This window comes from Mixophyes fleayi, chromosome 3 (genome assembly GCF_038048845.1).
Source record: "Mixophyes fleayi isolate aMixFle1 chromosome 3, aMixFle1.hap1, whole genome shotgun sequence".
NCBI lineage: Eukaryota > Metazoa > Chordata > Amphibia > Anura > Limnodynastidae > Mixophyes > Mixophyes fleayi.
In genome coordinates this window covers 112,572,790-112,595,860 of record NC_134404.1, presented here as the reverse complement: position 1 = coordinate 112,595,860, position 23,071 = coordinate 112,572,790, and the positions used below count along the sequence as shown (strand labels likewise).

Sequence of the window (23,071 nt, the reverse complement as noted above, 5' to 3'; positions counted from 1 at the left end):
TATAACCGGTTCTGACTGCTTTGTTTACTAGGTGGAATCACAGTCTCGTTATTTAATAGACATACCTCGTATATAGCATAACACAAGGAGTCAGGAAGGAGGATTTATTATTAAAGAGCAAAAATGTCACCTGGTAAATCATATTTCATTTGTGGCTCCATGCACACTTTTCTGAAAAAATATGCCAACTTATACAGGAAGGGATAGACTGACAATATGGCAGAATTTGTGGAGGGTGCACAAACTTGTATTTTGTGAGAAAAAGAGCTGGGCATTACCTCTTACTGCTGGTACATAGGTTTTTATATACTGCAGGACAATTAGTGGTGAGGTCACAAGAGCAAGGAGATATTACTGTGGCGTACCAAAATAAGAACAATAGTATAGTAAATGTCACATATGTCGGTAAAAGCAAAAGTACTTTGTTTCTCCAAGAAAGTGTCATTTGATATAAATGCAAAGATGATCACATTTAAGAAATAGACAGATACAAACGAAAAAGCATATACAAACAAATATAAAGAGAGACTACACAAACAATGAAATATGCCAATGTGCAAATGGAACAAAAACATTGCAGTCAGTGAAAGAAAAAAAAAAAAAAAAAGTGTATAACAATTCCACTTTGTCACTTCCACCAAATCTTTTTCCCTGAATTGAATGGGGAACACCGGAACACAACAGGGCGTGGTGACTGGAGAATAAGATACTTGCAAATTTACCGGAAGTTCCTTCAAAACTGAAGTTCCTCCCCCTAGATAGTCCATTGGCTGCTTTTTGAACCTAACAGACAGAACACGAGAGGGAGAGGAGAGAGCAATGGTCTCCCCTAAGAACCAGGATTCTAACAATGATAACAGTGAGAGAGCAAAGAACCATAACAGGAACAAAACAAAAAGCGTAAAAGGGAGGGCCATCCAGTGTTCCCCATTTGATTCAGAGAGGAGAGAAAAGAGTTGCACAATCTAGGAGGATGTGGAACTGCACACACCAGAAGAAAAAGAAAACAGCACCCTAATACCGCATCATAAAGCCCCGGTAGGAAGAAAGACGAATGGGAAGGAACAAGCTGCTGATCCAGGCATCCGCTGTGGCGGTAGTGACCAGGTCCCCCCAACAAAATATTAACATAAACTAAGTTCAGAGACTGCTTTAGGCACACAAAAATCGCACAGCATAACGGAGGTTCTGGAAGCAGCCAATTGGATGAGGGGAGTGTGAGCTTCAGTTTTGCCTGTAAATTTGAAAGTGAACCAATTCTCTAGTCACTGCACTCTATACCCCAGTGTTTCAGTGCCCTCCATGGATGATAAGGAAATTTACATTAGTGAAACAGAAAAAAAAAAAAACAAGAAGAGAAGAGTAATGAGGATAACATTGAAGAGGTGAATATGTTCAAGTAGACATTGCAATAATTTATAGCCTGCCTAAATAACTATTTTTATTTTGCATTTACTGTTGAAAATGAAAGAGATGCATCACTAGAAGGGACTTTGTGTCTGCAATAAAGCAGTAAATACACTAATACATTTACAAAACAAGCAGTGTTATTTAAACTAGCAACATTAAAAGTAGAAAAAGCACAGATCTACCCAAACACATTTCTGTGGGACATTCCAAGGAGTCTAGTAAGTTGAGGGCCCAATTGAAGTCATTCAATTTATATGATGCCTTGCGAGTTTTATATCCCTCTTTCCAGAGCCTACACTCATTATTCGGCCCCCCATGACCTGTACTCAAGAATAGATTATTTTTTTGTTGACCACTTGACAACCCAGAAATTGGGAGATCTCCGGGTCTTCCCGGTGTCCTGGTCTGACCATGAAGCAGTTGAGCTGACTACATTTACCCTGACTCCCTCAATCACGTTCTAGATGGCGACTTGACGAGTCTTTACTCCTTAAGAATAAGCATATTTCTCAGATATCTCAAGCTATTACGGATTACATTTCCCAAAATGCGTCCCCAGAGATATCACTACCTATTCTCTGGGAAGCCAATAAGGCCACCATACGGGGTATCCTTATCAAGTTGGCAGCGCATCAAAGACAGAAAGAAAGAGTATATACGGGAGCTTGAGCAACGAATACAGCAAGTTACATCTGGTCATCAAATTAACCCTAAAAAACGACTGTACTCCAAACTTCTCTCTCAAAGGACAGCTAAACCAAATATTATCAAAATAAGCAGCTAAGACTCTCTTATGGGTTCAGCAAAAGTACTATGAAAAAGGCGATAAAGCGGATACTATATTGGCACGCAAACTCCATGCCCGCCGTACTCGTAACACAATAATGTCATTAAAAAAAGATTCCACGGGTTCTCTTCTCTATGATCCTCAAAATATTGCGCAGTGGTTTCGGGACTATTACGCCTTTCTTTACAAATTGCGTCAAACAATGGATGATCCAGCACAACTTAATATTTGCATTAAGAGCTACCTCCGTTCTTGCCAACTACCCAAACTTAGTAGAAGTCAATTGGCAACACTCAATGCAGAGCTCACTTCAGAAGAAATTACTGAAGCCATCAAAACGTCAATCTGCCCCAGGCCCAGATGGATTTTCCTCTATATATTCCAAAAAATTTGCCCGTCAATTGGTCCCTATGCTCACAGGGTTATTTAGCTCGGTACTTGGAGGCAAATTTGATGGAGCCACCACCGCAGCGGGGATTGTAGAGATACCTAAACCAGACAGAGATCCAACTGAAGAGAGTAGTTACAAACCCATTTCTCTTCTTAATGTTGATTTAAAGCTTTTTGCTAAAATACTGGCTAATAGACTGGGTACTGTTCTCCCCTCGATAGTCCACCCCGACCAATTTGGATTTGTCCCGGGACGACAAGCTTCAGATAACACCAGAAGAATAATAGATCTATATAGCTAACAGCACATCTCTCCTTCAGAATAATAATGGCACTCGCCAGGGCTGCCCCTTCTCTCCCTTACATTTTGCCCTTATTATGGAACCTTTAGCAGCTAGAATTAGAAACAATCCGTACATCACGGGTATCCCCACGAGTTCTAGAGACAATAAGATAGTTTTGTATGCTGATGTTATACTTACGTTAACTAGCCCACATACTTCTCTACCCAACCTCTAAAGAAATTTCGATCTACAGTTCTCTTTCGAACTACAAAATTAATGCGGACAAATCTGAAATTTTAGACCTTAATATTCCTCAACATATTACCCAACCGCTTAAAACCAATTATAATTTTTGATGGCAACATAATAAGATTAAGTACTTGTGAATTTATGTAACCAAGAGATACTCCTCCCTATTTGCAGCCAACTTTCCTAGACTTATTAATACAATCAGGTGTGACCTAACTCGATGGAATAAATTTCATATTTCCTTGATTGGCCGAATGGCCTCTATTAAAATGAATGTTTTACTCAGGTTACTTTATTTGTGCAAACGCTCCCAATTCAGGTTCCCCTGCATGTTCTCAAAAATTTACAACAATTGGTATCTAAATTTGTATGGGCAGGCACCAAACCACTGGAGGTCTGGGCCTTCCAAACATAATAAAGTATTATCGAGCTACGCATATGTCCCAATGTATTCTATGGCACTCGCCTCCCCATCATAGAGTGTGATAGGCAGATATATTACAATTATACTCCCCATATTCCCTACTCTGGATACCATCCCAGCACAGGACTAGTGGTCTAGCCCAACTTCCTTCTGCTCGTTTCTCTGTTTCAATTTGGGATCAAGTGACCAGATTCTATAAATTGCGTTCCCATCATCCACTCCTTGACCCACTTTGGAACAATAAAAATTTTGATCCAGGCTTAGATCATAAAATGCTCCACCACTGGACTTCTCACAACTTGTTTTTTATTTGGGATCTGGTCCCAGTGAGGGTTTTTCCTACATTTTCAGACCTACAGAAAAGCTTAGATTTGCCTCAAAATTTTTTTTTTAGCAATATCTTCAGCTTCTACACCTTTATAAATCCCTAAAAAGCACCTCTCCCCTCGGATCAATGCTCTACTCTGGAATCTCTATGTCGCTTTTCCCATACTACTAGAGGCCCGATAACCACCTTGTACCAACGCATTAATAACTTTGATCAGCCAGATAAAGACCATGAGTTTGCCTGGGAGCGGGACACTGGGGAGACTCTAACTCATAAAGAATGGTCAAAGATTAGAGTTAATATAGCCAAGACATCTATATCAGTTAGAAAAGAAAATTCTTGCAAGATTTTCTACAGGTGATATTTGGTACCCTCTCATCACCACACTATCCTTCCTGCTTCTAGCAACCGATGTTGGAGAGGGTGCGGTTCGCGAGGTACCCTGTTGCATGTTTGGTGGAACTGCCCTAAACTACAACCTTATTGGCAACAAATTCATAAACTCATTAATTCCATTACTCAGATTAAAATGCCTGAATCTCCCCTATACTCCCTCCTCCCTAGACGGCTCCCGGACGCTACTCCTCCCACACAAAAACTCAATCATATTTTAAATGCATCTAAATGTTTAATTGCCGCTCTCTGGAAAAATACCTCTCCCCCTACCGCTCAGCCACTATCAATAAAGTCTGGTCAATCTATAGAATAGAAAGCATTACAGCTTTCCTCAAAGACAAATCAGTAAATTTCCAAAACACGTGGTCTTCTTGGATGAATTACAATGCTGAACCTCCTTTAACAACCATTGGACATCTCCCGTTGTCTTGACACATGATCCCTACAGGTTTTTCACACATTTAAATCACGGAAATGTTTAATTTAGTTTTGCCTTCTTACAACCATACGGGTTACTGTTCCTCTTCTTCATTACCTGATTCATGGAACAATGAGTAGCACATCCTTTTCTTCTCCCCTCCCCTAATCCCCTTTTTACCCTATTGTTTATCTCCCCTTTCCCTCCAAGAAACGAAAATAAAAAAGCAACATTCTTGCTTTTTAATTATAGCATACCTATTCACTTTTTGCTACTTCGAGTCCTTTTTAATGTTTGTAAACATTTTGTGGTTCATGTGTATATTTTATTTTTTTTTGCTATGTTTTACCTATGTTGTTTTGTAAAAACCTTAATAAAAATTACTTTTCAAAAAAAAAAAAAAAAAAAAAGTAGAAAAGCACGTGTTCTACAAGGCAAATCATGCCTTTTATAGTTGATGCAAAGATTTGATAAAGACATTTTGAAAAGTAAAAAAAAAAAATATATCACATGGGTAGCGGTTTATAATTTCTTGCTTGGGTCCCAGATAATAAAGCAGCACCACTGCTTAAAGGCAGACAAAATACTATTTTCTTTGAGTACAGTCTATATAAAAGATGTTTGGAAAGATCAAGTCAAAGAGCTGAAGTAAATGGAGAATTCCTCCATGTAGTTATTAAACTATTCATTCATACTATATTTACCTCCTTATGGGATGTATATGTGTCATAAAGATGGCAAGCATGCCTTAATGCATGTGTCATCATCTCTAGGCCCCAGTCAACTGCAGTCTGATGGTCAAGTTAGGAGGCTGAGAAACATTTCTCTGGGCATCTGGCCAATCAATCACTTAAAGCTGTGCTCAGTCAACCAAGAAAATATAGTGAAATATACAGACAACTGTTTTAATGTGAACTGTTATAGTTTATAAACAAAAAGGGAGATGAGGGCACAATGGTCTCCCCTGAGAGCCAGAAAAATAAAAATAATATACAATTAAATTTAAGCCTCAGCATTGTTAAATATAAATAAGGGATAGGGATGGCCCAAAAGTGAGGTTTGTTCCAGCACTAAGGCATCAAGTATAATTAAGATAATATCGTATCCAGGTTACTCAAAATCTATTATTGTCGGCAATAACGAAGTCCCAAAATCTCCACTGGCTAATTAAGGTCTCTCCTGAATAAAGTTAAGTATACATATTTGGAACAACTAAAATCTGCTAAAGCAGCTGATAACACTTTGGATATACATTTTTGGGGTTGTATTAAATTACATGTAAGGAAATGTGGGCAGAATAATGTGTGTATATGTATTTATTTTACTGGATTCCCTTATATACTTCACATCTAGTAAAAAATATTTCTTACAATATGCTATATAAATACAAAGAAAAAAAAAAAGAAAAGGATACTAACCAAGGGCTAATGCTTTGGGACAAATTAAAAGACACAAGTCTATGGAATACATTGTGTGCCAACTAACAAAATAAGACTTAATTTTAACGTGGTTATCAGTTGTACAATTAGCCAATTGAATAATATTACCACAAATACATTTTACGGACCAATGCACAGCAATTAAAAGGAAAAAGTATTTATTTAAGCTGAACCATGGCTTGGGCAGCAGATTCACAGACTTAAACAGGGTCCTGGAGAAAAAGAAAAGATTAAGAACCTCTGTATCCCAAATGCAGTTGGTATGCTCAAATCAGTAAAGAAGGATGGAACAATACCTGTGGATCCAAAGAAACTCTTTTTCTTGCTCAGTTATTTCTGAAAGAGGGTCCCGAGTAGAAATGGCTTTGAGCTGCTCTTTATCACTTTCTATGACTTCATTATCTCTGGCTATTCTGTTAGTCTGTAACACCAAATTGTCACAACATATCACACATTTGACAGTAAAATGGTAATGGATATCATCTTAAAAAATATATTCATATGCAATAGTACAGAATGAAAGCCCCACCACTTGTGAGAATACCTCGTGTTTTCTCTGGAAAATATAAGTTGTCCCTCAATAAAGATCGCTGTAAGCATAAAACCAGATTCTGTACGTTCCTAAATAAGAAAACCACCTTGCCTAACTATACATATAGATTAGATATCCTCAAAACAGAGTGTGCTATCTCAACTGTTTCCACTCTATTTTCATATACCCATTTAGGATTGAATACATTTTAACCCAACAAAAGCTGAATTCTTGTTTAGAATTTGTAAACCACAGTTAGAAAACCAATGTAAGACAAATGAATCTTCTCTTTAGACATTTAAAAGACAATATACTGCATGTTCGTATATGATATAGTTTGTCTTCCATAAGAGTACATATTTTCTCCATATTATTATTAAAAAAAATACTAATAATTTACCAATCCGGAATGGCTGTAATTGTAGCCCATTTCTCTGTCCAAAACTTTATTTGCATGATCTTCTATTGCCATCATATCTGGGAACTTCACCGGGCTACTGAAACAGTCAAATTCAAGCTCCAAGCAAGGGGTTTCCTGGAAATAGTCCAAAATCAAATGGCCTGAAATCAATGCTGACAGACATGAAACATTACCAAACAAGGTTAAATTGTGGCAAATTGGGACAAACATTTGCATTACCTTGTTTGGGTTTGACCCTGTAACACCAATAGGATTGAGCAAGTCTTCTAACCCATGAGGTACAGGCCACAAGTTCAAAGCCATTTTTCCAGAAACTAGAGTATCCGTGTAATCAAACAAGTTAATATTGCCCCAGGCCAATGGGCAGTGCTCCTACAGAGATACAAATGCAAGGAAAAACACAGGAAAGTCAAACAAAATATAAAGAATACAAAATTATTCCATATTAACTGAATAAAGTGACCATATGTGGGTGCTTAGAGGGGTGTGTTAGGGCTTAACGGCACTGTAAATACAGACACAGTTAATAACTACAAAGCAATACCGCTTACCATTACACAGACAACCTGAAAATATTTACTTACCATATAAGAGACATGCACTGAATCAGACATCTTCAATGGCCTTCAAATGTAAAATGCGACTGAAATAAATATGTAGTGTCGCAAATGACGCCTCTAAAAGCGCCGTTTTTACTGTGTCCATTGTTAAAGTGGCAATGGCTGGCCCCACCACCTGGATTACATTACACAGGCGATGGGGCCAGCCATTGCCGCTTTAAAGTCCATTTATTAACAAACCGTGAAGCTCAAGGGTCTCTATAGTGAGGTGTAAATGCCGACAAAGAAGCTGATCTGAGGGGGCTTTGATCAGCAAGTCGTCGAAGTAGAGCAATAGGCTCACCCCCACGAACGAAGACGGGCAGCCATTACTGCCATGATTTTTGTAAATACTCTGGGCGCTGTGGCCGGGCCAAAAGGAAGCTCCCTGAATTGGTAATGGTCCGCTCCTACCGTGAAACGGAGCAATGGTTGGTGCCCTTCCCAGATAGGTACATGAAGATCTGTGTCCCGAATACCTATGGACGCCAGGAATTCTCCCCCCTCCAATTTATCACTGAACGGAGAGACTATTTGGAACCTGTCTATTCTCAGATGTAGATTTAGAGACTAATTTCAAAACGGGATTGAAGGAACCGTCCCCGCTTGGAGACCAGAAAAAGATTTGAATAGAATCCCTGGCGTCTTTGCTTCTCTGGGACCAGGCAGATTACTTCCACTAAAAAAAGAGAAACTACACAGTGCAACATCGCTTGCCTTCTATTCTGGTTGAGGGGCAAGGCAGTTGCAAACAACCCATGAGGGGCTCGACTTAAAAGATCTATGATATATCCCCTTGCCATGATCCCCTGAATTCAGGGATCTGGAGAGGTTTTTATTCACTGTTCTGTGAACAGTGGCAGACGTCCTCCCACTCCCACGAGGAGAGGAGGGTGTAAGTCAGACTGCCGGCTTCCTCGGGAGTCTGGCCTGACGCCTGCTGCCAGATGAGGACCTCCCTCTATGGGAGAGACCTCCAAACCCAGAAGACCTACCTCTGCTTGTCTGACCTCTAAAGGCAGGACCTCCGCGAAAGGGCTGACGAAAGGAGCTAAACCTCAGAGTACGAGGCTTTAACATATTACCGGGAAGGAACATACACTTCCCCCCCTGTTGCTTGGCAGATAATGTTATCTAACTCTGGTTCAAAAAGTACTGAGCCCGAATTAGGAAGAGCCTCCAAGGCCCTTTTAGATTCTGCGTCACCTTCCAAGGCCCGAAGCCAGAGAGTTCGTCTAGCTGCCTCCGCAGCAGCTGACATAGAAGATGACATGGATGCTGCGCTCTCTCATACAAAAACCCTGAAGCTTCCTTCAGGTGTAAAGCAAGGGGAAGAAGGTCCAAATCCTGCAATCCCTCTGCCAGTCAGTCAGCCCAAGTTTCCATCGCCCCAGCAGCAACCCATGCAGAAGACAGCATGGGTCTAAAGGAGGCTCCCACTCATCCATAAATGGATTGTAAAAATCATTCCACCTTACGATCAGTGACATCCTGAAGACTGGCAGTGCCCGGAACTGGAAGTGTAGCGTGGCGCAACAATCGTGCCACCGGTGTATCCACTCTTGGATCCTGTTGCCAGTGTGATAGGTCATCTAGCTGCAATGGGTATAGGGACATAAACCTACGTGGAACCACCATTTTGCAATCAGGCTGTGACCAGGACGATTCAGCAATCTCCCTTAATTCCGAAGGGGAAAGTAAATCATGGGTTTTTTAATCTTTTTGAATAACCCCTTGTTAACTGGCCTAGGCTCGTCAATGTCTACAAGGTCTAAAGCTCGCCTTACTTACAGAACTAGATCCTCAATACCCTGGTTTCTGTTTGAGTAATCCAGGTCTAAGTCCTGTTTCTGGAAATCTGACTCATGCAGAAGTTCTCAGTCCTCCACTGATGACGCCTCAGAGTCAGAGACCGAGACCGAGAAGAGAGGATGGCTCACTCTGCATCTCTTGTTTCTAGACCGCGATGGGGTCCTGGGTAGTCTAAAAACCGGTTTAACTCATCTATACCGCTAACCAAGGCACTGGACCAGGCCGGGTCCCCTTGGGAAAGGCCTGAAGGAGTTAATGAGGAAGGAAGGCCACTTGAACCTACCCCTGCAGTCTCCTATTTTTGGAACAATATTGCCGTCTCCATTACCTCTAATAATGAGGCAGAGGGGTGTTCCGTCACTGAAGTCCCTTTTGGGTGGCTCCAAAGCTGTACCAGAGAATCTACTGACTGTTGTAAAGACATTACCCACCTCGGTTCCTCCATGGCTATAGGAGTCAAAACATGAGACTGCATGGCCTGGGACCCCGCCTCAGAGGTAATTTTATTTTACATTTTGAACAATTATAAAATTTAGCTTTGGTAGATTTTCCCTCATCAGACATAATTACTGAATAGGAACAATACAGGATAGAAAGTATAGTATACAATCACGTAAGTACAGAGTGACCCCTAAGAATACCACTTATCCCTGACAAAGTCACAAGTAGTATCTCAGATTTATTTTTTTTTAATCAAATTATATATGTATACATTTTAGTGAGTAGAAAACAATATATTCAAATATGTAACTACAACAATATATCTCTTGTAAAATACAATATTCCTCCTCTTTTATAGCAAGTATAAAGAAAGAATAATACGAAGCCTATCCAGGCTAACATATAGCAGGCAGGAGGGAGTCCAGCAGCAGCCAAGTCTGTCTGAGTTTGACTGCAAATGTTTTCTTCTCCAGCAAACGCTTTGGCCCTGTGGAAGAAACCAACCTGCCGATTAAGACAGGGGAAGCTCTATAATAACTCCTCCCTGTCTGCAGCGTTCAGTGGGCCTCCTGACTGCTTGTTTGTAAGAGTCTGACTGCGGCGCTTTTCTTATTTATTAAGCCCGCAGACTGCCTCTCTCTTAATGCATTAGTCAATGTAGCCCACCTTCCCCTTTGAGGAAGGGACATAGTAGCTTCCAAGAAGGCGGCGGCCATCGCTTCTGGATTCCGGCGCACTATGCTCCACAGAGCAGCACTGTTCCCCATGAAATGATGTGGCCGTGCCTTCTCCCACCGCAAGCCAGCATCAGACAAAGAAGATAGGCGGTATCTGTGAAAGCCGCCTCTCACTACCGGACAGTGCTGCAGCTCCTGTAAGTAATGCAGCATTGCTGTCCCTTCCTTCCTATCTTCTTTCTACCTAACAAAAAAAAAACAGCCCAACTCTTTGGGCACTTTGACTACACTGACTAGCTACAGGGGGTTTCAGAGGGGAGGGGTCTGTCAGCAGCCACAGATTAACTAGTTAAGTGCGAACTCCACACTCCCCAGTTACAACCCCATGATAGCAGTAACCCCAGATAGGATGAATGAAAAATGATGCTTTGGTTATCTCTTATTTTTAAATATGATGTACTTTTTCCTAGTCATCACTTGTGATCTTCTGATATTTATACATAGACAGCAGTCACACTGAAGACTTCCAATGACTATATGACCTACAAAAGTGTGTATAAACAGGGAAATACCATATCATTCAAGCAATATCAATGCACAGATACCCAAACACTAGAAAGAGAAGGCAAATCATGCAGTCTTATGTCAGTGGCTTTGCCTTAAAAACCTATCACCTATAAGCTGTGGACACAATTGTGCCATCAGAACCAATATCCACGATACAGACTAAAAACCAGTACCTCATTGATTTCACCAATTCCTAGAAAAACGTATAGGTTGCACAAAGTTTCTATGCTACATGTAGGCGACACGTCCATTTAAAAGTAAGATCGCGGTAGAAGAAACAGTTTATTACACAAAGGCAATTCAGACAAAGGTATTAAGATTTTACCATGAACCAGGGCAATTTAGACTCCCATAGTAAATAATACACATTTATCACTTTGTGACCATGCTAAGCACGGAAAGTACTAAAATATGAAATGACTTAACACAGACCTTAAATGTATTATGTATATTATTATTTTTTTTTTTTTTAAATCAAATATTTTTATTTAAGTTATCAGAAAATGCAAGTAAAACATAAACAAAAGTAACTTGGCACACAGTTTCAGTTCTTTCAAATATTCTGCAAGAAGATGCGTATAAAGCATTAAACATATAAGCAACACACAGTTCCAGTGAATGTCCAATGCAACGTTTGGCCCAAAAATATATAGCCTCCCCTCTCAACTCCACCACCACCGAGCACTGTGACCCTTGAGGTTGACAACCAGCCGTCCAGCAGGTGCATATAAGCACAGGAGTGGTTTATATGGGTGGGTGGGGGTACATTCAAGGTGGGTCAAAATCTGCCGCTATTGATCTCGCTGCATATTTAGACTTCGCCCAGCGAGACCAGACTTTATAGTACTTGGGCATAGTGCTTTTGAATTGGTAGGTGAACTGTTCATGTCCCACAGTATCATTCACTAAAACCACCCAGGCAGCAAAACAAGGCCCACCCCAGGCCATCCACTTTCGGGCTATAGTGACCTTAGCCAATGCAAGGAGATTGGTGACATATCTGCATGCCCTTCAGCCAATCAGCAAATCCACTCCAAGACCGAACACAGAAATCTTAGGAAATAACAAAGGAATCCTGATACCCGTATCCCCTCCATCACCTCCAACCATTATTATGCATATTTCACAAACATTTTATAGAACTACTTACTTCTTTAGCTCCTTTTCTTCCCTTCACTGAGCAAATGGAAAGACAGAGACGAGCCGCTCTGGGCAGATCAGGGATGAACATGTCATACAAAAGCCACTCGTTCCACCTGTGAAGAAAACATGTGCGCTTAGTAAGAGTCTAAAAAAGGGAGATGTTGAAGACTATATAAGGTTGCTTATAATCGTCATATGTGTAGAATACGAACAGGTTTCCAGGGCCAGCGCCATCACTAAGCAAACCTAGATGGACAAAGTTGGTCTCCGACCACCCTTTAAAAGTGTCTAGTGATGGACATCATATCTACATTTTGTATTTTATTTCTGTTTTATAGTATACAACAGGCTATACACCGATTTACTTGTGCTCTAACCTGGAACTATTTTTACTACACAGTCACATAGTACTTGTCACACAGCATAACATAATGCGTTTCTCTTTTATTTGACACCTACGCTAGTTTTATATATCAATTGTTGTCCTCACTAATGAGCATTAAAAATTTGGATAGAGGAGAGGCTCAATCGGCAAAAGAGTAACAGTCCTGCCACTACTGCATGAATATGGAAAGGAATATTTGAAAGCAAAATACCTCATGTGCTGACCTCCTTACTTAATATAAGTAGTAGATTGTTAGAACAAACACAAACTAAATGATTGAAAGCATACAAATACAAAGTGCCTATATTGAGGTCACGTATACTTGAGCTTTACCGCAAACATGAATGAATTGTTGGCCTAGATTTCAGTTTCAAGTACCGGCTTACAGCACCAACAACCGACTGCATAAGGCAGTGAGCACTTAAGTATCAAATGCAAAACGAGATGTTCATATGACCAATAACCTCTCAAGAAAAAAAATATTACAAAGTATGAGAATAGAAATCACCTTGGATTTGAACAGGGAACTCTCTGAGTGTTGACATTGTCACATAATGGCTCAACTCCATGGTAAATACCAGTTCGGACATAGATCTAAAGCAAAAGCATATTCGGTTTATACACTCTTCTAATAACTGTGGAAGTAAACAAAAATGACTGCATGTATGTAAAAGTACCTTATCAATATCACGAATGTTCACATTGACGTATGTTGCACACAGAATTTTTATTCTGAGCGTGCTTTTGATAGCCCATAAAGATTTAGCAGAGGCTTCTCCATTCATGTATGGTGTTGCTGTTGAAATGCGTCTTGAGTAGGAGGGCATTGTGAAGGTGTCAACTGGAATTTGGTTGTACAAGCTGTCTTTGGCCATTAACATTAAATTGGGCATCCGGCCAAGCATAATACAACTTCTTATATACTGAAATAAATGAAGAATACAGAACTTAAATACGCTTATAGCAAGCACATACTTGTTTCAACTGTTGTTTTATTTTTTTTAGAGAAACACAATTGTTATTAAACATGCAATTAGTATTGCAGATAACCGATGACTAGACAGAAGACTTTCAGTGCAATCAAACAATTTATGCTTTTTGCCTCTTCACGACCAGACAAATATGTATGATCTGCCAATCTGACTGTTCTGCCAGGAATAACTTTTATTCCTTTGCCTACAAAAATCAATGTTACATCACTTTTTCAGGACAGATAGGGCCCGAAAAAGTAGAAAAATAATATATATATATATATATATACACATACATACACACATACATACACATATATATATATACACACATATACACACATATACACACACACACACACTATATACACACAATTTAAAATGGCACAGCAATGCCATAGAAAATAACAGATTACCTAATCATAGGACCATTGAATAAAGAGGGGCATGTTCATTTTAAAGGTTTTCTTTTTTTTTTTCCCCTTTATAATATGCTGTGTTTGCAAATGGGGACAGCAAACCCAATATTGCTAAACTTGGAAGAACATGTAAGGAAGGGTTAAGGATAATGACAGAATTGTGAAACAAAATGTCATCGATGCTTTGGGGGGGTGTAGGAAACAAATGGCTCAGTTTCTGTCCCTTCAGAAGACTCTTAGGCTGCCAGTAACAGCCCGAGTCCAGTTTGACTCCCATTAAGAGTTGTGTGTGTTTGGGAGGGTGCCAAAAACAGCATATATGCATAGTACACTGTACTTTGTGAATCCAATTACTATGTTTGCGTCAAGCCTAAAATGAAAGAATTGTCCACATCTGTCTAAGCAGAATAGCAAACACTTGCGGGTGCTGAAAAAAAACAAACCATGCAGTCGAATAGTAGAGAATAGCAAATGATCGCATTCAAACTGCAGATAATAAATGATTTAAAAAAAAAAAGCCACAAATAACAAAACTGCCAACTTTTAATTTTCTTTCTTTATTATCACTGTAACTAGGAGATCATGGCTGAGCTTAATGAAAGGATAACCCTCTAGAAAATATGTATTTATCCTCATGAAAACTCCATCAAGCTTCAAAACAAGTATTCATTTTTGGATAATGGGATAACTTCCTGAAGAGAGGATTATGTTTTTTTATAAAAAAAAATAGCAAACTAATGTTTTGGACTTTAGATGGAATATCATAAGTAAAACTATGATCGAAAAGCTTACCTACCTAGTGTCTACCGTTCAGATTATCCAGCAACATCTTGCACACACCTAATCACACAGACACTGACAACACATTGCAGGCGGGACCGTGCAGAGCAGCAGGGGGTGTGAGCAAGATATCAAGGGAGCTGCAGGATAGCCTGAAAGTTTTATCCCAGATAAGTAATATTTTAGGACAGGGTTTTAGTTTCTCTTAACACTTACATTAGACACATATTTACAAAGGCAGAGAAAAAACAAGCCCACGCTCGGTATATCACCCATTATAAAATGTGGGAAATACAGAGCGCGGGCTTGTTTTTTCTCTGGTTTTGTTTTAAAATATTGCTTTATTGTCATAGCAGCTGTCCATCAAGCCTATTTAAGGCACATTTGGCTGTGGCTGACAAGCCTGCCCTTGCTAGATGTAAACCCCTCCCAGGCGGGAGGTGAGAGCATCTGATTTTAACTGCATTTTAATGGTGTTTAAAGCATATAGGTCAGTGTAGGACATGCATATAAATGAGGTGCCCTTGACGCTGGGATGCAGGCTTAAATGTTTTGATCAAAATATGAACTAATACCTCATGTTTTCATTTTGCTAGACAAACACAGATATGCAGTTTATAGGATAAGCACTGACAATTGTCTTTTTGTTTTGTACATATTTGCAACGGGAAAATAAAAATATAGAGCTAGTGTACCTTGGCTTCCTGCAAATAACAATGAACTGATGATGAAAGAAAAGATGCCTTTCATAAGCAATTTCTCACCTTATACTGACTCAGTGGATACTTTTCCAGCAAGTATTCATCACACCCACAAACTTTCAATATGTACTTCCCCTGGTACTCCAGAACACAAAGCTTTAACTGTTCAGTGGACAATAACATACTTCTTGTCTTTTTTCTGATTGCTTCCGCTATTACATGTTCAGGTACACAATCATGGTTGATCTTCAAAGAGTACTTCTGCTTCTCATTGTTGGGTGATACAATGACCCAAATAACAACAATTATGTGCCCTGTTGGAATAGAGTAGTCAAAATAGACCATATCTATTATGCATAAAGATAGTCCACCTTAAATTCTTTATTGTGTAACATGCACATTGTAGAAATAGAATATATGGTGTTAGCACTATTCATAAAAAAACGTATACATGTAAATCTATCACTGCAAAACTGGTTATACAATTGCAGAAACATTGTGACCCTTCAGAGGCAACCTGCAGAATCCATTTGTGTAGTCTTAAAGCACTAGCTATGGGTTTTACACACATTACATCATACAATAAGATTAGAAATGTATGGGAGAGATGGGTAGCTAAGGTGGGGGGACGGACGGACGGACACCTTATAGGGCATGTAATCTTGTATATAATCCTTAAGGAAGCCAACTTATGCACTGAACAATTTCAACTTATCACTGCAGTTGAAATTGTTCAAAGAAAAATACAAGTTGTCTTATATAGAACAGTCACAACCATATAAGTTAAAGTTCCTATACCTTGAGAAAATGAGTTAACATTGCATTGTTCTGTTATGTCAGACTCAGTGAAGCCCAGTGCAATGTCCTTCAGTAGATGTGAAAACATAATTGGTGCGAAAGGTAGAGAAAAACTGCACCATAACCAAAACTTAAATTTGAAAGATGTTTACTTCTGCTAAACTAGAACACGTTTGTGAATGTTATTCTGTAGGGCAGCTTGCATTTTTTTATTTAATGGTCCTTTATATTGGAGGCAACTTAAGTAAAATTTTAATTGTTATTTGTTTCTTTCCGTTTTAGGGAGATAACATACTTAAATATAAAATAAGATTATGTAGCATTTCCAACTATATATTTAAAAATAAAGATCCTGTATGACAGTCACAGGAAACTGGATACACTTCAGGGGCCACATGACCCCTGGTATTTAACCTTCAAAAAGAACTTTATCTCAGTAATAAGTTAAAACAATACATTTAATTAAATACACTTATCAGTATTAAGATATAAGCAGGCATTTTAAACAAGTGTTAAAAGCTATAACAAACAAATCTGAAAACAAAGCAGAAAGGAGCTGGGGCTGCAGAGGGTTGTATGAGCCTTAAGACCGCCTCTTCACTGCTATAAGAAGATAGTATAAAAAGAGATCCTATAGAGAAGGCCCTCTTACCTCTTTGTCTGTTTTACCCAGTATTGTTTATTACTGTGTTTGTCACTAATTGTAAAAAAGGTAACAATTTTGCTGGCGCTATATGATGATGATGATGATAATAAAAAGAGGGCAATGGCAAGAGGTGTAAAGATATTAGCTCTGCCTGCAAGAGAATGTGTGATTTTGCAGGCCGAGATTCTTGAAATAAGATAAAGGGGTTTGCACAACCATTTCCACTTTGCAAAATGACAATAACGTTTCTACCTGTTCTGAACAAGTTGAGAACAGGTCTCATTCTATACCTTTTGTAGGATATTTTGTACCATACAGTTACACTTTGAAGAGTATTTCTTTCCCTGTTTAAGCAGTTGAAGTTAAAAAAAAAAAAAAAAAAAAAAAAAAGAGTCAGAAAAGGCAGCGACTCTCTGGTATCAGAATACTGTGAGAACTGAGAGAGTATGTGGCATAGCAGTGCATCTGAAACTTTCTACTATCAATACATTTCCAGCTCTTTTTGGAAGAACTTACAATAGATTTTTGTGAACTGTTCAAATCTGAAAAGAAACCCATTTTACTGTTCATAACCCATTATGCATTACAAAAATAACTAAGATTTAACCAAGTCAAATGCCAAAATTCCAGACAGTTGTAGAATGTTCCATAATTGCTGTACCTTTGTCTAGTTTGCTTTCTATGTGCTTGGGAAGCTCTGAAGAGGATTCTACATTAGGTGGGTAAACATAAAGTGCTCTACTAATAGGGCCATTTGCATCACGAAGTTCAACTGCGTCTTTACAAACATTGAGGATATTCTTCCTGAAGTCTTGAACTTCTGGATCCTTCACCATGTCAAATTCACAAACAGGCATTCCTATGGCAAAACCTTAAGAAAAAAAAATAAAAAAATCTTGTGTCCGTCAAAGCGGCAATCCAATCAATAGAATATAATCAATGTGGCAGGCTATAAGAGGAATGTTGGAAATTACAATTTTTCTTTGGTTTGTTTCTTCAGGCTGCTATTAATGATAATTCCACACAGTGACATGAATAACCATGGCAACCACAGCCACATGATGTAGTGAGCAGAGGCTTTGGAATGCCCCTCTGAGTTTTATACACTGTTAAAGCCCCCCCCCCTTCTGCCTTCACATGACATGTTAAGAGCATGTGCCTCTGTAATTGGCAGCCATATTTTTGCAACCTCCAGATAGTTTTTGAAATGAGATAATGAATTATAGAAGGACAGCGTAACAAATGAGTGCTTAATAGGTACTCAACTTGCTATTTAAAGAACAAAAAAAACTTCTATGTGGGATTGTTCCTTTAAATATCTCACCTGTTTTTCTAAACTACCTTACAAAAAAGTAAGTTTTAAAGAAAGAACATAATTTAAACATATTACACAGGTAGAGTTTCCAGGTAAATCATTTAAAACTGCACATATATGAATGAATTCCTATATACCATATGTATTTTGTATGTCTGTATAGTAACAAATATAAACATCCAGCATGCAAGTGACCTAAATGCAATGTAGCATCTATAATTCATAAACATCTAGGTTAGAAAAAGCTGACATAGCAATCCAACACATAATTGACTAAAAGAATCAATGGCTGAAATGTGGTTTAATTGTGTGTCTCATTGTCAATATATAACAATTTAGATCACCCATATACTCAGGCTTTACCTACAGTGCATGTGGCACAAGTGAATGTTAAACCAATGATTAGTTTACTTAAAGGAGATCCGCAAAACATGCACTGATGGGGAGAAGAGAGAATAGGTTTGATGAGTGTTGGATGTGCACTAAAAATATGCAGTGGATTTGCAAACAAATGCAGTTTTGTTAGACAATATAGAGGGATGCTACTTTACATATTGTGGCTGCTTGAGGCAAAAGCTATAGTATGGACGCCCTCTAACCGTATAATCAAAACAATTCCTGCAGTTTCTCTTAGTTTCATATTGATGTCAGCGGATCAAAATAGCTATTTTTGTTAACTGCTAAGCCCTCCCCTTTATGTTAAATAGTTTTACATATGTTGTTGGAAAAAAGGCAAATAACTAGAAACATTGAACTGATGGAAATTTAGTACAACTTAACTTTGATATTACACTTAAGTGCAACTCTAGTAAAGCCAAACTGTTTATAACACAATGGGAAGGTAGCCAGTTCAAACAAAAAAAAAAAAAGCAAAACACACTCCACACATGAATATCCCAATATTAACAATTTAACCTAGAACACACATTGTTCTTTTCCTGTTTCTACCTCTTCTTATCCAATTGAATGAACTTCAGCTGAAGCAACCATTATAAATTCAGTTCTTGTTAATTTGGCACCAAAAGCAATTCATCATGGGTGAAATGGGTCATAAGTGTGAATTTATGTATATGTTCTATCCAGTTGAATAAATGTCAGAAATGTAACCAATGTTAGCTTTATCAAACTTAGATTGTGCATCCCTGGCAAACGTCAGATAAATTCTACAGCATTTTAAGAATATTTTCAGCATTCAGACTTGCAACAAGGGAGAGTGGTTTGGGACTGTATAGGTTCTAAAAAAACCAAGAAAGAAACCAGGTTAAATAAACTCCCACAATATCTAAAATCCCTCATTCTTTTGTCAGCCAATACAATCAGTCAAGTTAGTAGTTAATGGGCAAGATTACCACATGCATAAACCACAAAATATCTGTTTTTATCAATGAGCTGTGATCAGTGTCTGAACATGTAGTAAACTGGACAGACCACTGAACAATTGGACATGTATAATACTGACTATTCCCATATTTAGCTACAGAAATGGTCATTTATTAATAGTAATCAACTCACATGAATATGTGGTAAACTTTACACTTGTCTAAATTTTTTTATAAAAACCTCAATAAATACCTGGACCACTTTAATGTCAGCCATTTTCTGTATTTACATAATACACCATAAGAACATGTGTATATACTGTGAAAGATGTCCTTGATTTGTCATGCTCTAATACAAGACAAATACAACAAGAGGATCACCAAGACATTGACTGTACCTGGTGGAGTAGTGTGCAATAATTCAAATTGAATAAATGCTATGTTCTGACTTCATAACAAAGATATATTTCATAGCATCCACTGAACCTTTTATTGAATGACTCAATTTATTACTACTGAACTTAATGGATCGTTTAATACGCAGCATCCCATAGGGCTGTGATTGTAGCATTATGATGAGGTGCGTGAGAAACAGGAAATCACTACCGACTTCTCATGTCTCTATATTAAAGATACCACATAGCAGGTTTCCAGTGCACCAACTGGAGTCATAGTTCCATTAACTGCAATCATTTATTAGAGAGTCCATAGAGGAACACCGAGCTGCAGGCAGTCCTTATTTATGTAGATTTGTAAATAGAATTTACCATGTTGGAGTACTTCATTTAAACATTAAGAATAATGCTTAACATTTTAGTTACTGGGATTTTCGTTTTGTTAAAAATGACTGAATATATGATTCAATAGGATACTCCAAAAGATATTTATACTGGCAAGCAAAAGGTTTCCAATATTGCTTGACAGTTTGTTTTGACTCAACAAGAACAGCACATTTTATAGACATAGCATAAGAATACGATTATGTCCTAGATTTCGGTCACAAGACACATAAAACAAGGCAAAAGACTCAACAAAATGATGTGCTAAAAACAATACCATAACAGAATACAATAAATACAAAAATGTAACCATTTTTTTTTTTCTTAAAAAAAGCAAAATTACATCTTTCTTTGATAATTATAAATCCTTAACTGCTTTATGTTTACATAAAAAAGTGTTACAAAAGCAAGCATTTAGTGAACATTTAACTACTACACAAGACATTAAACAGATCTTACCTATTTCCCGATTTAGAATTTTTTCTTCCCTGTTCCCTACAGGTTCAATTACTTTGAGAAAAGGTTGGAACAGCCTAAGGTCACACAGGCGGCGGGTCTCATCGAAGAATTCCTCTCTTTCTGCCTCTTGTGTAACACTGACAAAAATATAAGAGGACTCATCTTGGAGTAAATGGTGAAGAGGATACTTCCTGGCCTCTTTAAATAACTCATGCTTAATGTTCACAAGAGTAGCCTCACGTAGGCATTCTAATGTCACCATCATTCCATTGGGCAATAAACAATCCACCAGTATTCTGGGGGGCATTAAGTGAATACCCCATAGTTCCCCAGACGAAGGCCTTGGTGGCATGATTGCCAAGCTTGTTTGGTTATCTCTTCTCTAGAAGACAATTAGCACAGCATTGATTCTGCATAAAGAACCTAAAAAGATTAATATTTATTTAGTTTTTGATTCCTGTTTAGTACTTTTCTTCAAAATCTTAATGCCCTTATTAGCATTGTCCTGCCAATGTTGCTCATATACTGGGGCAGTGCCATGTTCAGGGGCAGGACGCTGCATAAAGAATATGGCAAACAAATGCAACAGTGTATGGTCTGGGTCAAGCTAGGTGACGAGGGTCTGTCCCACAGCCGTATCAGCAAAACAATATAAATAAAACTGCAGGATTATAACTGGATAATGACAGCTATTAAGCATGGAGAGTTTAATTTTATAACCAAGCTTTCTATGCTAAAGGATGTTTAAAACTCTATAGTACTATTTTCATCAGGACATGCTAGTGATGAATGGGTTGAGATAAACTCCCTATAGCCAACAGCGAAATAATAGAATTAATATTGACATTATGGAAAATGATGTGACCTACTCCACAAACACTGCATCGATTCAGAAAGGAAAGTAAGTGGTGTCATTTTAGATTACATATTGGAGCAGCATTCAGAAGTGCTTGTCTCAATATCATCCATAGCTATATATATATGAATGCCCACAGACAACGTGTAAAAATTGAAAAAAACCACATTGAACACAATGAAATATATATTTAAAAAAAGGCCTTGTTTCCATGCAAATTGTCCCATGAGGAAAGATCATTCCGGATGCACTGCTCAGACAACAAGCTTAACCCCTTCACTTGAATACTTATCCATATTGCTGTTTATCAGCAATTTATAGCAAGTTTGAATACAAGTAAAAAAATACTGGTAACATTTCTGAAGACATACGCAGTTAAAATTTGGAGTGGGAAAGCCCACAAACCCAACAGGACTACGTTTTTTTATTCAACAACGAAAGATATACAAATTTCAAACATAATTGCCATTTTGGCAACAACCGAAAAAAAAATATTCTAACGTAAAACAGAAATTTGATTCCTTCCTGGATGTACATTCAAATGTGGGCTGAAATTACTTCCTGTAAACAAGTATATCCTGTTTGCAAATAGTACTACATTCCTGAATAACAGAATCCAAGTTACTGTTGGCACGACCATTAACTCTCACCACACCTCAAACGTAAAATCTGTTATTTTATACTGCAGTGAAAATTGCTAGTTCTTTAATTTAGCATATTACTTTAAACATATTATGTAAGCCTAAAGTTTAAATTTGCTATTTTTTTTGAGTGTTAAACTATTGCAATAAGGTTAGGCTAAAAACTCTCAATATCTTAAACAGGTGCATAATAAAAATAGCCAATAATCAAAACGTTAACATTTTTGTCTAATGAAATTATTTGCAAAGTGCATTTAAATACAGATTAACTTTTTTTTTTCTATTCGTGACTGTATAACTACATTCATGGTTACAGGACTTTACCTAGCTTCAACAAAAAGCTGTTTTTTCTATCCTTTTGCCAGGCTTCTGGTATAATGACAGACAGCAAATAAAGGTTAGACACCCACATTTCTTTGTTGGAAGCTCATTATCATGGCTACTTTAAAATGTTACACAGCATATTCTTCCACCTGTACTAGGAACTATTAAGCAGATCAAAATATTGACTTCAGCCTTTCAAAACATTAGAAAAGTTGAAGATACAGGGTTTTTTTTGTAAGTAAGGTTGCTTGGCCTAAACCAATCCTTATAATTTTAAAATGAAAACAATTTATCAAGCACTATTGTCTTAAGTGTGTCAAAGGTTTCTGGAAAATTTCAGATTTCCAATTATAATACTATA

The 23,071-nt window shown here is 38.0% G+C and overlaps 1 protein-coding gene across 1 annotated transcript in view; it reads right to left on the bottom strand.

Moving 5' to 3' along the window:
• The window catches only part of PIK3CA (phosphatidylinositol-4,5-bisphosphate 3-kinase catalytic subunit alpha), a 58,625-nt gene that overhangs the window by 32,630 nt on the left and 2,924 nt on the right, over positions 1-23,071 (bottom strand). The window contains exons 4-12 of the mRNA XM_075202161.1: positions 20,890-21,312; positions 17,679-17,888; positions 15,637-15,887; positions 13,380-13,625; positions 13,211-13,296; positions 12,325-12,430; positions 7,298-7,450; positions 7,058-7,192; positions 6,422-6,546 (exon numbers count right to left, since the gene is read on the bottom strand). Coding sequence (XP_075058262.1) covers positions 6,422-6,546; positions 7,058-7,192; positions 7,298-7,450; positions 12,325-12,430; positions 13,211-13,296; positions 13,380-13,625; positions 15,637-15,887; positions 17,679-17,888; positions 20,890-21,241 — 1,664 coding nt within the window. The 5' untranslated portion in view covers positions 21,242-21,312. The remainder of the gene's footprint in view (positions 1-6,421; positions 6,547-7,057; positions 7,193-7,297; positions 7,451-12,324; positions 12,431-13,210; positions 13,297-13,379; positions 13,626-15,636; positions 15,888-17,678; positions 17,889-20,889; positions 21,313-23,071) is intronic.